The 18,984-nt window shown below is 44.9% G+C and overlaps 1 protein-coding gene across 1 annotated transcript in view; it reads right to left on the bottom strand.

Moving 5' to 3' along the window:
- Window positions 1-18,984, bottom strand: part of SV2C (synaptic vesicle glycoprotein 2C) — a 145,744-nt gene that overhangs the window by 18,545 nt on the left and 108,215 nt on the right. Inside the window, exons 5-12 of the mRNA XM_084802714.1 lie at window positions 18,099-18,232; window positions 17,574-17,663; window positions 13,747-13,857; window positions 13,090-13,178; window positions 9,237-9,401; window positions 3,878-4,011; window positions 2,290-2,493; window positions 1,727-1,886 (exon numbers count right to left, since the gene is read on the bottom strand). Coding sequence (XP_084658840.1) covers window positions 1,727-1,886; window positions 2,290-2,493; window positions 3,878-4,011; window positions 9,237-9,401; window positions 13,090-13,178; window positions 13,747-13,857; window positions 17,574-17,663; window positions 18,099-18,232 — 1,087 coding nt within the window. The remainder of the gene's footprint in view (window positions 1-1,726; window positions 1,887-2,289; window positions 2,494-3,877; window positions 4,012-9,236; window positions 9,402-13,089; window positions 13,179-13,746; window positions 13,858-17,573; window positions 17,664-18,098; window positions 18,233-18,984) is intronic.

Genomic DNA, 18,984 nt, shown 5'->3' with positions numbered 1-18,984 from the left:
AAAGCCAGTGTCCCCTCCCCTAAGAGGATACACATCACTCATCACCCTCTAACTTAATAAATCAGTTGATTCAATATAAAATTCCAACAAACTCACAATGGAAGACAAACAGGAAGAGAGCTCTCACAGCCTTGCTTTAACACGAAGGGTGCCATTTTAAAACACATCAGTCAATGCGCAATTTTGAGGTCCCAGTTTTCAAAACCAGACGCTGATGAAGGAAACCTCAGTGTATTCATAGGACATAGAAGCGAGCATAGCTTGGATGGGTCCAGGGATGCTGTGTGCAGACTGAATGGTTCCCACTGCCTGGTCACGTGATAGACAGTTTACTAAGGATGCGAATGATAACATTTGAAAAGTGGCATGGGTTTTTGGATATTATATAGGAATTTAGGCATATGGGTACCGTTGCAGTTCTTTTTTTTTTTTTTTTTTTTTTTTGGTTTTTCGAGACAGGTTTCTCTGTGTATCCTTGGCTGTCCTGGACTCTCTTTGTAGACTAGGCTGGCCTCGAACTCACAGCGATCCGCCTACCTCTGCCTCCCGAGTGCCTGGATTAAAGGTGTGCACCACCACGCCCGGCCCCGTTGCAGTTCTTATATGCCAAGAAAAGATATGAAGATGTTCTTGAGGAATAAATATGTGAGCCTCCCCTGTACAGGATATACCCAGGAGTATATAAACGGACAGAAAGAAGTCAGAGGGAGAACACAGGTTCAGTAACAAATGAAGAATTCAAATGTCTCAGTGTAGTCTTTTTTGGGGAGTGGGTAGGTGGAGGACCGCCCTTTCTTTTAAAGGCTACAGAATATCTCAATACAGAGGATTTCCATGGCAATAAAACATGGGGATTTTACATGAAATAGAAGATGGCACGGGGACTATGTTTCAGCTCACGTAAGATGTCAAAACAGGACTTTAATGCCTTTATGTAATTATTCGGCTGCTGTAGCTCTACCCAGCCCTCTCTGATACAACGCCCAAAGTATCCATGTCTCTTCTGGGGACCGTATGAGTAAGTATTCAAACAGCAACTTTCTTTTTTAAAGGTGGGTCTATGTGTGCGTGTGTGCAAATATGTGCAAGCCACAGTACACTGTGGCAGTCAGAGGACAATCGCGGGTGCTGCTCCTCCCTTTCCACTTTGTTTGAGAGTGTCTGTTGCCCGCTGCAGCATGCCCTAGACTGGCTGGCCTGCGAGGTTCTGGGAAGTCTCCTGGTTTTGCCCCTCCCGCTAGGAGCGCTGGGATTTCAGATGGCTGCTACCTGCTCATGTCATGTGGTTCTAGGTCTTCACACTTGGCACGCAAGTGCCATAGCCACTGAGCCATCTCTCCAGCCTCCTTTTTAATAATTATTCTTCCAACAGACCAGAAAGGCCAAGAGACACCTTCTGGAAACCTCTTTGTAGTTTTTGCCACAGGTCCCTGCAAATGTAAGGTAAGGACACTCACAGGGCGGATAAGTTCTCAAAGTAGAGGCTGAGACAGGCTATTAAATCCCAATGTTCACAGTGACATTACAGTTCCCTGTTATTGTTAGCCAACACGTTAAGTCATGGGCATAATTAAATGTCTTCACTGTCCTATTAACTCCTGCTAGAAACCTTTTTTTTTTAAACAAAAAATACAAGCAGAACCTATAAGTTCATAAGCTAGATATTTTGTGGATTTTCAGTTTGTTATTTTTGCAATGACCTTCCAGTGGTCCCATGTCAACCTACCTCCGGTCCGTGGGGTACAGTTCCACCGTGACTACATCCAGAGAATTCCACGCTGAGATGGTCAGCCCATTGTACAGGCACAACATGCCTATCATCATGGATTCACTGGTGCCAAACCACAGGAAGAAGCAGCTGATCCCCGAGAGCACCATGGAGCCACCTGGCAACAGAAGATGGAAGATGGAGTGTTTCCTGTCACCCTGGTACAGCAAGGACCTTTGGGTCTCAGAGTTCCCTCAAGAAGACAGTTCAGTGCGGAAGCCGCAGACTGGGCTCCACAGAACTAAGTTCAAGTACATCCACCTGTTTGGAAGGCAGTCTAAATGCCTCTGGACACCAGGCCTTACTCATCTACTTCAGTGGGAAAATATACAATAGTGACACATAATTAGTTCTCAGTCTGTGGCTCACGGAGATGTGAATGTAAACTCACGAAATGTGATCAGACACAATTGCCACTACAGTTCAGTCCTAATGAAAGGCCCAAGGGAGTTCTTATGGACGTGCATTTCTAAGGGACAGGGGACAAGGTAGGAGATGGGTCCCAGGGCTTAAGCACACACCTAGCATTGTTAAGCGCCCGATCCTGTCCATCAGGAGAGCAGACACGATATTTCCTGGTAACACCGCCAGTGTCCCAAGAAAGTTGACAAAATAAATCCAGTAGGCACTGTAGTCATCATCAAAAGTAATCTGGCATCCCGTCTTGTTGTGAAGGAACGTGCAGTTTTGAAATTCACTGTCAATGAATTTATATGGCTCAAAATCTGTAGAAACAACAACAGTAAAATCCATGAATCTCTTGTCAGGTTCAAGTATTAGATGTGGGTGGTAACAGAAAGCCACTGAGAGACTTCATCAAAAAAAAAAAAAAATCACAGCACTGCCAATTCCTTGAGGGTCCCATGACTGGGGTTGGTTTGACGTTTTGTGTCTCCTTGCCAGAGCATAAGAGTTAGTCTGGACCTCATATTACCTAAATAGCAGCATGGAGGGCTCCCTTCATTGGGTAAGGGAATAAATTAATTAGAGTGTCTAGTTTTCTTGCTTCCTTATGGTTGGTCTTTGCTAATTATATTATTGCTTATGCCTTTACAATATTACTTTATTATATTTGCCATGCTAAATAAAGACCATTATTTTTAGTAGTAGTACACTCTATAATACAATTGTAAAAACAATTTGGTTTAAAATATACATAAGCTGACTTCGTCATTGTCATTTTAGGGGCTCTGACGTACACGGAAGGATCAGGACTCTCTTTTTATCTTTGGAACTGCACTTATAATTTACGGTCTATATAGAGAAGCTCACAGAAGAATGAAGAGCGGTCTCCTGTGAAGGCCACCAGCACCCATTCTGTGCCTTTGGTTGGTCTTATTGTTGAACTTATCTTATCAAGAAGGATTTTACACCGTGCTAGGTCCCTGCTAAAGGAGCCAGGTCAAACCCATCGTATTCCATGCTGGTCAGGAGCTACCTTGCTCTGCTCCCTCAAAAGAACAGGTCTTCTGAGGTCAAATGGATATAGCAAGACAATGCTTGACCCCGTTCTCGTTGGAGTGAGACAGACCTGGCTCCTGACTGAGCACCAAAAAAGGCAGGCATGCCAACAGGACATATATGCCCTGCAGTGCCAAGATGTGATTCTAGACAAAAAAAAAAGTGGAAATGGAAAAGCACAGACACTACAGTCACAGAGACCAGGGCTCCGAGGTTAGGTGTTGGTTACTAGGTCATTACTGCAACCAAATCACTTAACTTTTCTAATCCCAGCACATGGGAGGTAGAGGCAGGTGGAGCTCTGAGTTCAAGGTCAACCTGGTCTACAGAGGGAGTTCCAAGACAGCCAGGGCTAAACAGAGAAACGTTCTTGAGGAAAAGAAAAAGTATTCTCGAAAGGCTATTTATTTATTTACGTATTGGTCTGGCTTTGAACTTGGCTAAGCCTCTATATGAAGCCCAAGAAAGCAAAACAACACCAACTTGCTTTTGACTTAACCTGATGCAGTGAAATCGTTCACTTACCCTTTAATCTCCCCTTGCCACACAAGCCTCCAGCCCCACTGTCACACGATTATGGCACTTCTGCCAACACAAGGCCCTTTGAAGGCTCTCTCTTCCCACTGAAGCAGTGTAAGCCGCACCCACCTGTGTTCTCAAAACGAGTATGAATGAACGTGCAGTTCTTGAAGAAGGTGTTGACTGAGGTCACATCCTCAAAGGTGCAGGACTTAAACACTGAATCTTTGAAAGTTACAGACTTGAACTTGACTCCGAGGAATCTGTATAACACAAACACAAACAGATGGATGCCTCATCTACTTGAGCTTAAAGCTAAGTCAAATGGGTTTAGGGATAGGACAGCCTGCTATAGCCATCCTTAAGTTGTAAAGGTCATCTTTGTTTTCTAGGCACTTTGCTTTTTTCCCTTTGGCCTTGGGCATACTGTTTTTTTGGCTGTACTACCCACCATTCAATGACACACGCATCCAGTTGGTTTTTTGCAATGGTGGCAAAAGGTCTCAAGAGCTGGAACATGACCCGTTTTCACACCTATCCTGCAGCCTTTGCACAGATTTCTTTTTTGGGAAAGTCTCCATTGAGACTTGTGAATCTAACCTGAAGATGCGTTAATATCTGAACTTTACATTTTTACCCATATTTATAGACTACAGTGATGGAAACTGAACCTAGGCACTTGCAATGTTAGACTGGAGCTCTACTACTGAGCTATAGTCCTAGCCCTCCAAGTTTTTCATAAAAGCCTGTTTTCTAAGTTTAGAACCTTAGGTGGCAGAGCACGGGAGCTCTGCCTTTTCATGGGAGGGGTGACTCACAAGGGTGACAAAATGCACACTTTCCCCCCTCACAGTCAAAAGATAATCATAGAGCCAAATCAAAACACAAGAGCCCTATTGACTTTAGAAAGATGCAGAATGATGAAATGGGTTCAAAATCACATATTTAAGGTATTGCAATGGAATTTTGGGTACTGGCAGTGATAATGGCTCTAATGAGCCTAATATCTTTTTTTAAAAAAACTTTTTAAAATTATTAATTTATTCAGATTACATCTAAATTGTTATCCCCTTACTTGTCTTTTCCTGTTCCTCCCTCCTTCCCTCCCTCTATCACCCTATTCCCCTCCCCTAGGTCTATGACAGAAGGGGACCTTCTCCCCTACCATATGGTCACAGCCTATTAAATCTCATCCTGGTAGCCCTCCTATTCTTTCTCTGAGTGCCAACAGGCCTCCCCACCAAGGGAAAGTGGTCAAATATGTCTTGTCCATTGGCTAGATCTGAGCAGGGCTTCAATGTTTACTGCATGTATTGTCCTTGGTTAGTGCAGTAGTTTGAGCAGACCCCCACCCCCATCCAGATCCGCCCATCATGATGTTCTTTTGTAGGTTTCTAGGACCCTCTGGATCCTTCTATTTCTCTATTCTCCCATACTTCTCTCACCTAGAGTCCCAATAGGAGGTCCCTGAATCTATCCCAATCTTCTGGTAAGTGAAGACTTTCATGGGACATCCCTTTTTGGCTAGTGTTCAATTATAAGTGAGTATATACCATGTGAGTCTTTCTGAGTCTGGGTTAACTCACTCAGGAGTGTCATTTCTAGCTCCATCCATTTGCCCACAAATTTCAGGATTTCCTTGTTTTTAATAGCTGAGTAGTATTCCATAGTGTAAATGTACCACAGTTTCTTTATTCATTCTTCAACTGAGGGACATTTAGGTTGTTCCCAGGTTCTGGCTATTATGAATGAGGCTGCTATGAATGTGGTTGAGCATATGTCCTTGTTGTGTGGTGGAGTATCTTTTGGGTATATTCCAAGGAGTGGAATAGCTGGGTCTTGAGGAAGCCCTATTCCCAGTTTTCTGAGAAAGTGCCAGATAGATTTCCAAAGTGGTTGTACAAGTTTGCATTCCCACCAGCAATGAAGGAGTGTTCCTCTTTCTCTACATCCTTACCAGCATGTGCTGTCACTTGAGTTTTTGATCTTAGCCATTCTGATGGGTGTAAGATGAATCTCAGAGTTGTTTTGATTTGTATTTCTCTGATGACTATGGATGTTGAACATTTCTTTAAGTGTTTCTCAGCCATTTGATATTCCTCTGTTGAGAATTCTCTATTTAATTCTGAGCTCTATTTCTTTATTGGGTTATTTGGTTTAGTGGTGTTTAATTTTTTGAGTTCTTTATATATTTTGGATATTAGACCTATGTCAGATGAAGGGTTGATGAAGATCTTTTCCCAGGCTGTAGGCTGTTGCTTTGTTCTGTTGACAGTGTCTTCTGCCTTACAGAAGCTTCTCAGCCTCATGAGGTCCCATTTATTAATTGTTGAATTTAAGGCCTGGGCTGTTGGAGTTCTGTTCTGGAAGTTGTCTCCTGTGCCAATGAGTCCCAGGGTCTTCCCTACTTTTTCTTTTAACAGATTTAGTGTCTCTGGTTTTATGTTGAGGTCTTTAATCCACTTGGATTTGAGTTTTGTGCATGGTGATAAATAGGGTCTATTTGCATTTTTCTACATGTAGAGCCTAATGTCTTAAAGGAGCCCTGAGACACTGATATGGATGCACTGAAGCCGTGGAGAAGTGTGCCAGTGAGTCTTGTTTCTTTATTAAGGATCCCAGTGAACCCTTAGCGAGCCAGAGGGAGGAAGCTTCTCCTAGGAAGCAGTTCGCACATTAGCCACGCCCTTGTTAGAGAAAGACATTAGCCCTTAGAGGCCTGTGAGCTGGCTAGAAAACTATTCACTCACCACTGAGCACTCTCAAACCTATTCTCATGCTAATGGGCACTTGCATTTATCATCTGAAAATGTCAGGGTAAGCAGGCTACCTGGGAGAGACCTGATAGGCTGTGATCATATGGTGGGAGAGGATGTCCCCTTCTGTCACAGACCTAGGGGAGGGGAATAGGGTGGAAGAGGGAGGGAGGGAGGAACAGAAGATACAAGTGAGGGGATAACAATCGAGATGTAATCTGAATAAATTATTAAAAAATAGAAATAAAAAAAAGAAAATGTCCTGTGGCCTCATACAGACCAACCAGCCTCAAAAATTCTCCACTCCGGGAGCCAAAGAGGTAAAATGTGTGAAAGGAGGTTAGAAAATGGTACATTTTGTGAAGACTGACAATTTTAAAGATGGGCCTGCATTTGGGAAGGGAGGCAGTTTTAATGTGTGTGAGACACACACACACACACACACACACACACACACACACACACACACACACACAGCATTCCTGGTGTAAAATTCAAATGGCTGAAGGAGGAAGTGGTAAGCCTGTCCCTCCCTTCACACCATCTAGGGCCTTGGCAAAGACCCTCTGGGCTCCCTAGAACACTGCCCACCCACAAGAGGGCTCCCTACGTTATCTGTGCATTCCACCTGCAGCATATTCCAGGCCAGGGCACAGGGCCTCCACGGGGGAAGCTACACTAGTGAGTCAGCAGCACTGTTCCAAATTTCTCTGGAAGACCAAACATTTTTTTCCTGTTATCTAAAAAAAATGTATAACAAATGCAAAACATGTATTTTGCAAGGTTTTTCTTTGTTCAGGGTCCTAAAAAAGTCAATCTCAATCTCTTAATCTCGCCACCTCGTGTGTGTGTGTGTGTGTGTGTGTGTGTGTGTGTGTGTGTGTGTGTGTGTGTGTAAGAGAGGGAATGGGCATGTAGATGCCATGGCACACACGTGGAGGCTAGAGGGAAACTCCCAGTGTTGTTCTAACTCTTTTGCCTTGTTTGGGGTAAGGACTCCTTGTTTTTTTGCTGCATATAGCCCAGGCTAGCTCTCTTGTGAGCTTCTGGTGAGTCTCCTGCCTCCACTCACCCTGCCCCCATCTCTCAAGAAGAGTACTGGGATCCTAGATGTAGCCAGGTCTGGCTTTTGTGTGGCTTTGTCAGACTGTCATGGCAACAATTTTACCCACTGAATCATGTCCCCACCTTGGCTGTTGGTCTTTTGAGACAGGTTTTGGCACCATTACAACTATTGTATCTTAGAAATTTCTAATGGAAAATCAATACTATTAAAAACAAATATACAACCCCAGTGCTCCAGAGGCAAGATCTCTGTGAGTCTGAGGCCAGCCTCGACTATAAGGTGAGTTCCAGGACAGCCTGGGCTACACAAAGAAACCTTGACTCAAAACCAAAAACAAAACAAGCAAATACTCATCCCACAATCACAGAATTTGATGTTCAAGTTTCTTTGAAATACAAGTGCAGACCATCGTTGGCTCAGGTAGGTGCATGGGGCAGCCATGATGTGCCTTGGGCTATGATTAGGCCTCTCCTTCTGGGGGCTTATTTCACTTAACATGGTCTCTTGTCATCCATTTTCCATCAAGTGGTATGATTTCTTTTAATTTTATAAGCGTTATTATTGGAAAGCTTGCAAATAGACAAAACCTTCTCTGTCTGTCTGTCTGTCTGTCTCTCTCTCTCTTTCTCTCTCTCTCTCACACACACACAGACACACACACAGACACACACACACACACACACACACACACACACACACACACACAAAGATGACTAGGACTCTCTAATTAAATTGCTAACTAGTATAATGGCCCCCAGAGTGGCAGAGCTGCAAGCAGTCCACAAACGTCTTTTTCATCTTAACAAATGGGGAACTTTGATTATCTTGTTTTTGTTTTTAAAAAATCTTTATCATTTAAAAAAATTAAGACACTTTCCTAAGAATAATGAGTTACCGTGAGTTCATCTCAGTGATTTTTGCTCAGATGATACATAAATGGGCCTGATTACCTTGTTTAGCCCTTTTTCCTCTCAGAAAAGATGAGGCAAACCCATCTCCCAGAGCCCCTGGCTCGCCTGACATTAAGAAGCAGCCCAGCAGCCCAGTCCTGCGCTCATGATTGCCAGGAGTTTTCACAGCCTTTCACTTGGGGAGGACACTTTTGCTCTCTAACTGACAAGATCCCTGACACACCAGAACTCCAGCTTTGTGCAGTGGAGACCGGAAATGGGGCCCTTTCAGATTACCACTTAGATTCCCGTTTCTCCCCTGAATCATATTCTCTCTCTCTCTCTTTCTCTCTTTCTCTCTCTCTCTCTCTCTCTCTCTCTCTCTCTCTCTCTCTCTCCTTTCCTGTTTCCTCACATTGTTCCCGCCCCTCTTTCCTAACTTGTCCATCACTTTTTAAGAGCTTCTAGGTTCTCTTCATCCCAAGCAGTTACTTCTGCTACTTAATAAGCGTGAGGCAACTCCGTTTCAGAAGTGTTTTGTTTGTTTGTTTGTTTTTGTTTAACTTCCAAGAGGCACATGATTATCAGTTCTCTGCCAATTTCTAAAATAGTCTGAAGTGACTTTAAAGGGAACTTTAAGTCATTAAAATCCACCCACAAATAGCTAATAATACAACCGAAAGCCTGGTAGACTTTAGCTATTATTAATTGTACACCTCCATGACGCCAGTTTCTGTGACGGGCTAGCAAGTTAAGTTATGTTGAAGGCTCTAGACCTGCCATTGTCGTACTCCATCCCAGTGTGGATCTGGTTCTCCATGGTGAAGTTGATGCTGAAGTTTGCGTATTTATCTTTCTGCACGTTTCTAGTTAGCAGCGCATACTCGTCGGACTGCAGATGTTTAATGACATCAGGGAACCAAACAGACAATCCATAGTATCTGCAAAGACAAAAAAACAAAAGCAAAAACAAAAAAAAAAAACCCAAAAACCCGTAAGGTTCTGCCTTACATATTCAGAATGGCAGTAGCTCTTCAAAGAACCTCCAGGTATGACTGGCACCTTGAAATATTTTAACAAATTGTCACGAAGCCATTGGTATGCCACCCCTCCCCTTGCAAAGCCAAGGTAGAGAGAGACGGCTGGAACACCCAGCTGTGTGATTCCAGAAGCCCTTTGGGAAGAGATTTCAACCCTATCCTGTGCCTGTACAGAGTGATATGGTCTGAGTGTGTCCCCCTGTGATAGTATAAAATGAGGCCTTTGGGCAGCATATATAGACTGAAAACATGGCATGCTAGACCTGACGTCATTCATACCAGCCTGGGTACCACTGAGAAGCCCTGTCTCCTAGTCTGGTGGAACAGAGTCCTGGGATGCAGGAAGGACAAGGCCATAGGGTGGATGCTTTGCTAATGGGCATCCTTCTTGTTTCCTCCGTGACTATGACATCACTAGTGTAGAGAAGAAGCCTTGCTTCCCAAAGGGGTTCAAGGCAGCAGAAAGGGGCATTTGTTTTCTTTTCCTCCTTCCTCTCCTCCATCCTGCTCCTCTCCCCTCCATTTTCCCTCCCTCAGCCTTTACTTCCTCACACCTGCCTTTCAATCTGAGACCAGGTTTCATGTAGGCTTATGTAGCTGAGCAAAGCTTTGAACTTCCTGTCTTCTTGCCTCTGTTTCCCCACTGGTGGGATCATAGACATGTGCTGGGGGACCAAGCCCAGAGCTTCATGCATGCCGGCTGCACTACCGGGATAACTTGGACATAACTACCTCCCTACCTCATGACCTCGCATGTATGACTCTAAAAGCTGTGATGTGTGTGCTACTGGGCTGTTGGTAGCCACTGATCACATGCAGCCACCAAGTCCCCAAAAGGTGGTCAGTCCAATTTGAGATGTGCTAGTAGTGCAGGGTTTTCTAGAGTGTGAAAAAAGAATGTAAAATAAGTTACAAATAATGTTACATTGGTCATAGATAACTTACTTTAGATATAATGGGTTGAATAAAACAGTGTTAAAATTAAACATGTTCTTTTTCTTTTATGGGCGTGGCTACCAGAAAATGTCAAAAGGAACACGTGGGTCAAGTAGTAGTTTCCAAATCGTGATCCCTGGGTCCATGCCCATGAACCTGGCCTGCCCCAGGGCATGATGGATCCGGGGTGGAGTGTACAAGGGGATTGTTCTGGTCCACACTACAGCTTTTGTCTAGCTTATCCTAGTGATACTCAGAGGTCCAGGGAGGAAGAGGTTTGCAAGTAGACTGAATTCAAGTCTTGGTCCTGTTGCTTGCCTACAGCCATGAACTTGGGCCCCTTGGCTGTTGTGGCTTACCACGCTTCTGATGACTAGGATTTAGGACTGACCACCTTCCATGGGCTGTTGCTCAGATATAATGGGATGCAAAGTGCCTACCATGCCAAGGGTACCCAAAAGACCAAACGAACCATTGTAACCATTTTTGTCAACCATCGACTCAAACGTTGACTCCTGGAGTCCCAGAGTGTTCCACCCTCCTCCCAACACCGTGCTCATCACAGCCTATGCATCAGTGCAGTGGGGGCGTGAGGGTGGTCACGGAGCAGGCGATGACTGCAACACCAGTGGGTTGCTCTCTAGTTAGAGTCACAAGGCAGAAGTTTGAAAATGATGGGGCAAACACTTAACGCGGGGACGTCCGCCATCAGGGATGTGGAGTTTTACCTGATATTTTATCTATTCACTCAGCAAACATTTGCTGAGCGTCCTTTCAGTGTCAGGCAGTACTGAGATTTCAGGAAAGAAGTGACAGACACTTCAACTCCAGTCAGTGATGAGTAAGTTACCCAGATAAGCACAGGCTGCCAGCTACGCTGAGGACTACCTTCTTGTCTGTCTTTGTCTTCTTCGTGCCCAATTCTGGGCTGAGCTAATGGTAGGAACCCGATACTGTTCATTTTCACCTCTCTCTTTCTTTTAAAATTATGTGCTTTGGAACTTATGAGAGCTTACTTAACATGCCCCCCCCCCCCCCCGCCCCGCTCTTCCAGAACTTGGGATGGAACCCATGTCCTCACGTGGGTCTGACAAGCGCTGTGCCACTGAGCTAGGCCTCCAGCTCTAAGCCTCTGAGCTTAGACATGGGGAATGAAATCACGTGGCTCATCACAGCAGGATGAGCTCCCAGGACAGCCTTCCCCTTCCCTTCGTCACACCTTGTCAGCACTAGGAAAGGGCCCTCTCTGCACACTTTACTTTACGAATGTTAGGGGATGGGACCGCACGGTCAATATGGGGCTCTATCAGGTGCCCAGATTCTTGTGATCTGACAGTACAGGGTTAGGACCTCATTGCTTTTTTGTTTGTTTTTGTTTTGTTTTTTGAGACAGGGTTTCTCTTGTAGTCCTGGCTGTCCTAGACTCACTTTGTAGACCAGGCTGGCCTCGAACTCACAGTGATCTGCCTGCCTCTGCCTCCCGAGTGCTGGGATTAAAGGCGTGCGCCACTACCGCCCAGCTTTTTATACATAGATTAAGTGACAGGGTTTCACACACTTTCTGAAGTAGAGATTTCAAACATTAGTAAATAAAACCATGACTTGTCCTCTCTCCATTCTTAGAATACATATATGGAAGTTTTATTCATATTATAACAACTTTTTACTTATCATATATGTGCATATACACACATGTGTATATATGTGCACATATATGTATATGCATATATACATCATGTGTATACATATATACACACACATATATGGTTTATGTGTGTATGACAGAGATAAAGGCAGCTAAAAACCCATATATATGTGCTGTGTGTTTGTGTGTGTGTGTGTGTGTGTGTGTGTGTTTATAACAGATAAAGACAGCTTAAAACCCACTTTTTCATAGTGGTTTCAGAGCAGGAGGCCTAACTTTTAGTCTTGAAACTATGATTGTGAGCTTCAGCCCTCTTTTAGTTTTCATACAGAATAAAATAGACTTTGGGGGACTGCAGCGATGGCTCAGCAGTTACTAGCCCTTGCTGCACCCCATCAGCCATGTAACAAGCTGACATTCTGTAAACAACCTTTATCTCCAGACCCAAGGAGTCCACTGCTCTTTCCTGGTCTCTGTAACACATGTGCACGCTCTCCCCTTCCACACATGTAACTAAGTGAAGTAAGTCTAAAAACCCCGTGTATAGTAGAAATTGGAAAGTGCCATAGGAATAAGGAAGCTGAGAAGAGAACAGGGAGTGTGGAATGGAGAAATTGTGATTTAAAGAGGAAGGAAAGGAGGAAAGAAGGAAGGAAGGAAGGAAGGAAGGAATAGAGTGAGAGAGGAAGAGAGGGAGAGGAAAAGGGAGGAAGGAAGGAGCGAACTCAGGGACAGAGTGACTGAGATGGTGATATGACTTCCCAAGTGCCTCTGGATTTGCCAGATGAGTTTGCCAGCAAGATCAACAGACGAGTTAGCTTATTAGTTATAAACAGTGAACTATCACCAAATGTCTACACACACACAAGTACAAAATCCCTTTCTATCAAGTTTGCAGATTTGAGCCACGTGAAGATGTTTTGAAAAAAAAAAACATGGGGAAAAAAGGCAAAGAAAGAAATGATTGGAAGCCACAATGTGTCCACCAAGAATTTAAATATCACTTACCCAAAGGACAGGGTGAACCAAACAATCGTGAGCTTTATGGTGTTCTCCCTGACTGGGTAGTTGAAGCATCTCATAAAAGTCAACCAAATCTGTGAAACAGCAGGCGGTTAGTTTTCTTACACAATTACACAGTAAAGGCGCTCTCCAGGCCGTCCCGTCAAATCTTACAGAGCTCAGTTAACATCAACAAAAATATAAAGCTTCCCCATCAACACAGAACGTTTTTTCTTCTTTCCTTCTTCCTTCCTTCCTTCCTTTTTTCTTGCAGCCTTAGTGACTAAACCTGTCTTCTTGGGTGCTAGACAAGGGTCCCCCCACTGAACTACATCCCCAAGCCCCTTTTACTTTTTTATTTCGAGACAGGCTCTCACTAAACTGCCCAGGCTGTCCTTGAACTTTCAATCCTCCTGCCTCAGCCTCCTGGGGCCCTGGAATTACAGGCCTTAACTACTCAGCCCGCCCAGCAATGCTCACTTTTCAGCTTTCTGGAGGACAATAGATACCAAGACAGACTTTCCTTGCCCTAACTCCCAGCCTGACACCTTCCTAGATAGAGTGGACAAGCCTTCCTCAGGAAACAGGCACACTCTTGATCCCTTGTGCCCAACCTCACGTGCCAGAAGTTGGCATGTAGGTTGTTATGAAATTCATACTTACTCCATAGAGTTCTGTGCGGATCCGAACAAAACACCTCCTGTACCATGTCCCCGTGTCGCTCTCAATTTCAATCAGTTCGTCTATTTGCTTGGGAGTTTTGATTTTATTCACCTGTGGACAGCGACAGAGTACAAAGTGCTGAGTTCTCTTCCCTGAAGTTGAGTTTAGTGTCGATGCCCCCCCCCCCCTGACCAGCAGGAAAGACACCAACACTGGGAACTCTTCTTGCAGCAGTTTATTCAGGAACTTTGACTACCGGAGTGACCCCGGGAAAAGCTCCCACAGAACCTTTATAGTGTGCCTGGTCCTATCAGAGACTGCCACGTTGTCGCTCTTGGTTGGTGCGTTCGGATCACGCTATGCCTTCAGGCATGTGCATAAGGGGCTTGCTCAAAGGCAGCATTGCGCATGCGCATAAGGGGCGCATTGTGTCCGGGAAACAGCAGGGGGCGCTGCTTTCTGTGGCTCTCCACAGTTTAGGCCATTTATTTTAAGTGAACAAATCAGGACTCTTAACAGAAAGTGGTATTCTGTAAGAACTCTTCATACACACGAGAATACTGGCAGAGATCTACAGATCCAAAGGACATCTAAAGGAACCTAACATGACTTAATGATGGGGGATGCCATAGAGAAATGGGGAGTGTGAGCCAGTGGGGATAAGGTGACAAGAGACAAAATGCCTCCTGTTGCATAAAGACCCATGTCAGCAGACTAATCACCAGAGAGATGAGCTTCTGCATTTACTGTTACTTTTCTTAGAGACTTTTTTTTTTGAGTTTGGGAGGGACATCTACTTATTTGATTAATGTGGCTTTTAAATGTAGTTATTTTTTTAAAAAGGATTTATTTATTTATTCTGTATTCAGTATTCTGCATGCAGGTGTGCCTGTATGCCACAAGAGGGCACTAGACCCAATGACAGATGGTTGTGAGCCACCATGTAGTTGCTGAGAATTGAACTCAGGATCTTTGGAAGAACAGCCAATGCTCTTAGCCTCTGAGCCATCTCTCCAGCCCCCTTAAATGTACTTCTTAACACTTGTCTACTTGACTTTTATCCATAGAGCACCACTATGGCCTGTCTTTCCTTCACCCATAGGCTAACCTAGGGACTGGCCAGCAGACATCTACAAGTGGTTACAATGGACTCTTCAGTCCCATAAGAGAAAGAAAGGATGAAGGTTCAGTGTGACTTAAGGCAGCCTCTTAGAGCAGGCTTTCAATACAGGGAAAGAAAGATGGGTGGTGGGTGGGAGAAAGGAGCGAGGGGGGCGGTGGAGAGTTCATCTTTCCCATTTTTTTGGAGAAAGAGCACATTATGGTGTGTATGTTATCTTCCCCAGGGGCTGAGTGGGCTTTTCTGGAGAGGCTGACAATATCCCAGATGGAAATTCTATTGAGACACCATTTGGAAGCTGGGTCTCTTGGTGTCTTTCAAATTGTGCTAGGCTGACAGTAGTCTTCTTTTGACTATATGAACAAAATGTCACTACTTAGTCAAAAATACTCCTGAGTTAAGGATGGGGTTTCAAATAAAGTATTTGGAGAACTTTTTTTTTTTTTTTGAGACATTGTCTTACTATGTTGCCTAGGTCGGCTTTAGACTTGAGATTCTACTGTCTCGGGCTCTTAGGTGCTGGGCTTACAGGAATGTATAAGCAATGCCCATTTAGATTTGTTTTTAGTTCTTAAAAGAATCATCTAGTACTTAATTTTTGAGAGCTTTTACTTCCCCAGTCAGCAATATTTATTTTTCATAATTCATTGGCTTTCATGGGAGATACAAACATCAAATATCATACTCTTCAAGCAATCACAAAGAAGTAAACACGGAGGCCTGTATAGCTCAGGACAGAAACACTGTTCAGGGCATCTGACTTGGCAGAGAGTCTCGTGGACTCCTGCACTTGACCTGAGACTGATGGGGAAGATGCTGTTTGCCATGTGTGAAAAGTGTGGAGAGACTGCCAGGTGGGAGGGGTACCAAGCCACAGACATCTAGAATTAGGAGTGAAGACAGTGTACTGGGCAATGGGGGAAGTGTGTGAGCTTCTTCTTCTTCTTCTTCTTCTTCTTCTTCTTCTTCTTCTTCTTCTTCTTCCTCTCCCTCTTCTTCTTGTTCTTGTTCTTCTTCCGCTTCCTCTTCCCCTTCCTCTTTCCCTTCTTCTTCTTCTTCTTCTTCTTCTTCTTCTTCTTCTTCTTCTTCTTCTTCTTCTTTTTCTTCTTCTTCTTCTTCTTCTTCTTCTTCTTCTTCTTCTTCTTCTTCTTCTTCTCCTCATTCTCCTCCTCCTTCTCTTTCTTCATTTTTTGGAAATAGGGTTTTTCTGTGTAGCTTGGCTATTCTGGACTTGCTTTGAAGGCAAGACTGGCCTCAATCTCACAGAGATCCACCCAAGTCTGCCTCCCCAAGTGCTGGGATTATAAGAGGGCACCACCATGTCCAGCTTGTATTTAGGCTTCTGGAAGATGAGTGTAAGCGTTAGGGCATTGGGCCATGAGCACAGAACAAAGTCAGTTGCAGATGAGATGCCAAGGTAGGTAGGAATAATGATCGCTGATGTCTAGGAGACCGAATAACAGGGCGTGGGGATTTATTGGATACCACGAAGATGAAGAAAGCAAACAAGTAAGATGGTTTGCAGGTTTAACTTTGGGTGGTGCTTGTAATACTTGCTGGTGGCATTTGGGGTAAGGAGGATGTTGGGGGCTTTCAGAGTGGGAAGTTCTGGTTAAGAAGGTAGTTTTTGAAGGACCTTTGGATACATACGATGTCCACAGAGCCCTTCAACACATGTACCTGGATCCTGGGAGATCCGCGCAGCAGGAATCACAGAGAAGTAGCAGGAAATAGCCGAGGCCAGCCAAAGAGAATAGATGGGGGTGAAAGAGAAGTCAGCTGAGGCCTGGGAGTTGCGGGGGGCGGGGGGCGATGGCTCAGCAGGTAAGAGTGCTCACTGCTGAAAGCACAATGACCTGAGTTTGAATCCCGAGCACTTATGTTAAATGCCCAACCGAGCCAGTGCTGTGGTGGCTGCAGAAAAGAGCCCCACTGTCCTCCATCAGCACAGTGATGTGTAATTACTTTGTAGATAAGAAGCTGGACCTTGGTTTTATTGCTCAGGCCATGAAGCAAGTGAGTGATGGAGCTGGCCTTTAAACGCGTACACATCTACTTTACCTAGGAGACGAGGCACCAGGGTACCCTGAATTTCCCATGTAAGCAAGGAAATGTGTAAGCAAGTTTCAGATGAGGCAGGAGCAATGGCCTGACAGGGCAGAGGTGGTGGCCCAGCTGAGACCCCAGTCTTCTCTGATAGCATGATAAAAAGAATCTATTGGTGATTGTTGAGGGGATATCTGTGTACTGTACGGATGTAGCACCTGTCAATAAAAAAAAAATCTGATGGCCTATAGCTTAGGCAAGAAATAGAAAGTGGGACATCCAGTAGGCAGAAAGGATTCTGGGATAGAACTAGGTGTGCCCGAGATTCTCCTAGGAAGATGTGAGGAGGATGGATGCATGGTACCTGAGTAGGTTATTATTATTTAAGCAACCATGAGGCTTGGAGTTTTAGATAGGTGTTGGTAGATTGGTAGTCTCTGGGCCAAACACAGTCCTCTGCTTATTCGTTTAAATAAAGTTTTATTGGAACGCACCAAGGCCCACGGTTTAGATATTCTCTATGGCTGCTTGCATTTGCTCTGCAAGGACAGCACTAAGTACTTGTGACAGAGAGCATGACTGGCAAGGCCTTAAAAGCCTGGCTCCATACAGAAAACGTCCTGAACTTTGGCATCGAGGATTCTCTGAGGAGCTGGCTCACCGTGAAGACCTTCTCTGGCTGGCCCCGGGCTCTCATGTTGGTATCATGAATTAGCTTCAGAATCATCCAGGCTTCGTCATGTTTTCCCACCTAAGAAATACACAGGAGGTCAGAGGCTACGACATTTCTGCCCCTTGCCTTTCATAACTGCGTTGCATTTTCAGAGCACCCAGAAGGCAACCGTGCGAACGTGAAGCACACAAGCTGAGGCTATCACTACAGAGCAGCAGTTCAAAGAACATGCCTTCACCTAGAGATAAAACCTTCATTTATTAAACAGTGAGTAACAACCCCTTCACCGAGGGAAAGCTATTTGCTTAGGGAAGAGTATGTGCGTGCGGTTCTGGCCGTGTGACAGCTTTTACACACCTCTTTCCATGGCTCCATGAAACCAAACCCTGCAAAATTCCATGGCGGAAGGGGAGAATGCACTTCCCCAAAAGGCAGATATGCTTTCCCGGAAACAGCAAGGAAGCCTTTCCAGGATACGTGGGCCACTCACACTTCCGTAACAACAGGCATTACCTCCAGCAAGAACCGAGGGCTTTCCGGCATGAAGGTGAGGGCCACCACAGAGGAGACGCACGGGAGCGCGCAGACAATGACGAAGACGCGCCAGCTGTGGAACTGGTAGGCTGAGCCCATGCTGAAGCTCCACCCTAGAAAAAACAAAACAAAACAAAACAAAACAAACAAACAAACAAAAACAAAAACAAAAACAGAGGAGTGAGGGAAAGCTCCTGTACACGGTAGCTGGAAAAGTCACCGTGTGGGGCCTGCTCAGGGCTTTGTCAGTCAAGTCTTAGTGTCCACAGAGGGGTGAGAAGATCTGTAAATCAGTAACATTAGCGGGCTAAATTTAAAACCTCTCCCCCTGAGCCTCCCCCCTCCCTTCCTCTCCCCTCCCCTCCTCCTCCTCCTCCTCCTCCGCTGCCCCCTCCCCCTCCCCCTTTCCACTAGGCAGTGCTGAGGACAAAGGTGCCTGAAATAGAAGGATCAGGATCTAAGCAGGGAGTACCTGTGAGGTTACCTAAAACCAAACCCCAGTGGCAAGATGTAGGGGGCATCAGAGGGACTAGCAAGGAGAATCCTAACTTCTAAGCAGACACCGTAAAAAAGAAAGTTTTATTACAATATAATAAGAACACTCACAATGGGGCACAGATAGGAATCCCTTCAGAAGCTGTCATTTGCATGAATATAATACTCAAAGCAGAACTCAGCCAGGGTTCCCAATAAGAAAGAATGAGGCAGCCCGGAGCAGCACACGACTTTAATCCCAGTACTCAGGGAGACAGGGGCAGGTGGATGGATCTCTGTGAGTTCGAGGCCAGCCTGGTCTACAAAGAGAGTCCAGGACAGCCAAGGTTGTTCCATAGAGAAACCCTGATTTGGAAAAACAATAAAAACA

This window comes from Acomys minous (assembly GCF_964271855.1).
Source record: "Acomys minous genome assembly, chromosome: 11".
Lineage (NCBI taxonomy): Eukaryota > Metazoa > Chordata > Mammalia > Rodentia > Muridae > Acomys > Acomys minous.
This window is presented reverse-complemented; position numbering and strand designations above follow the sequence as displayed.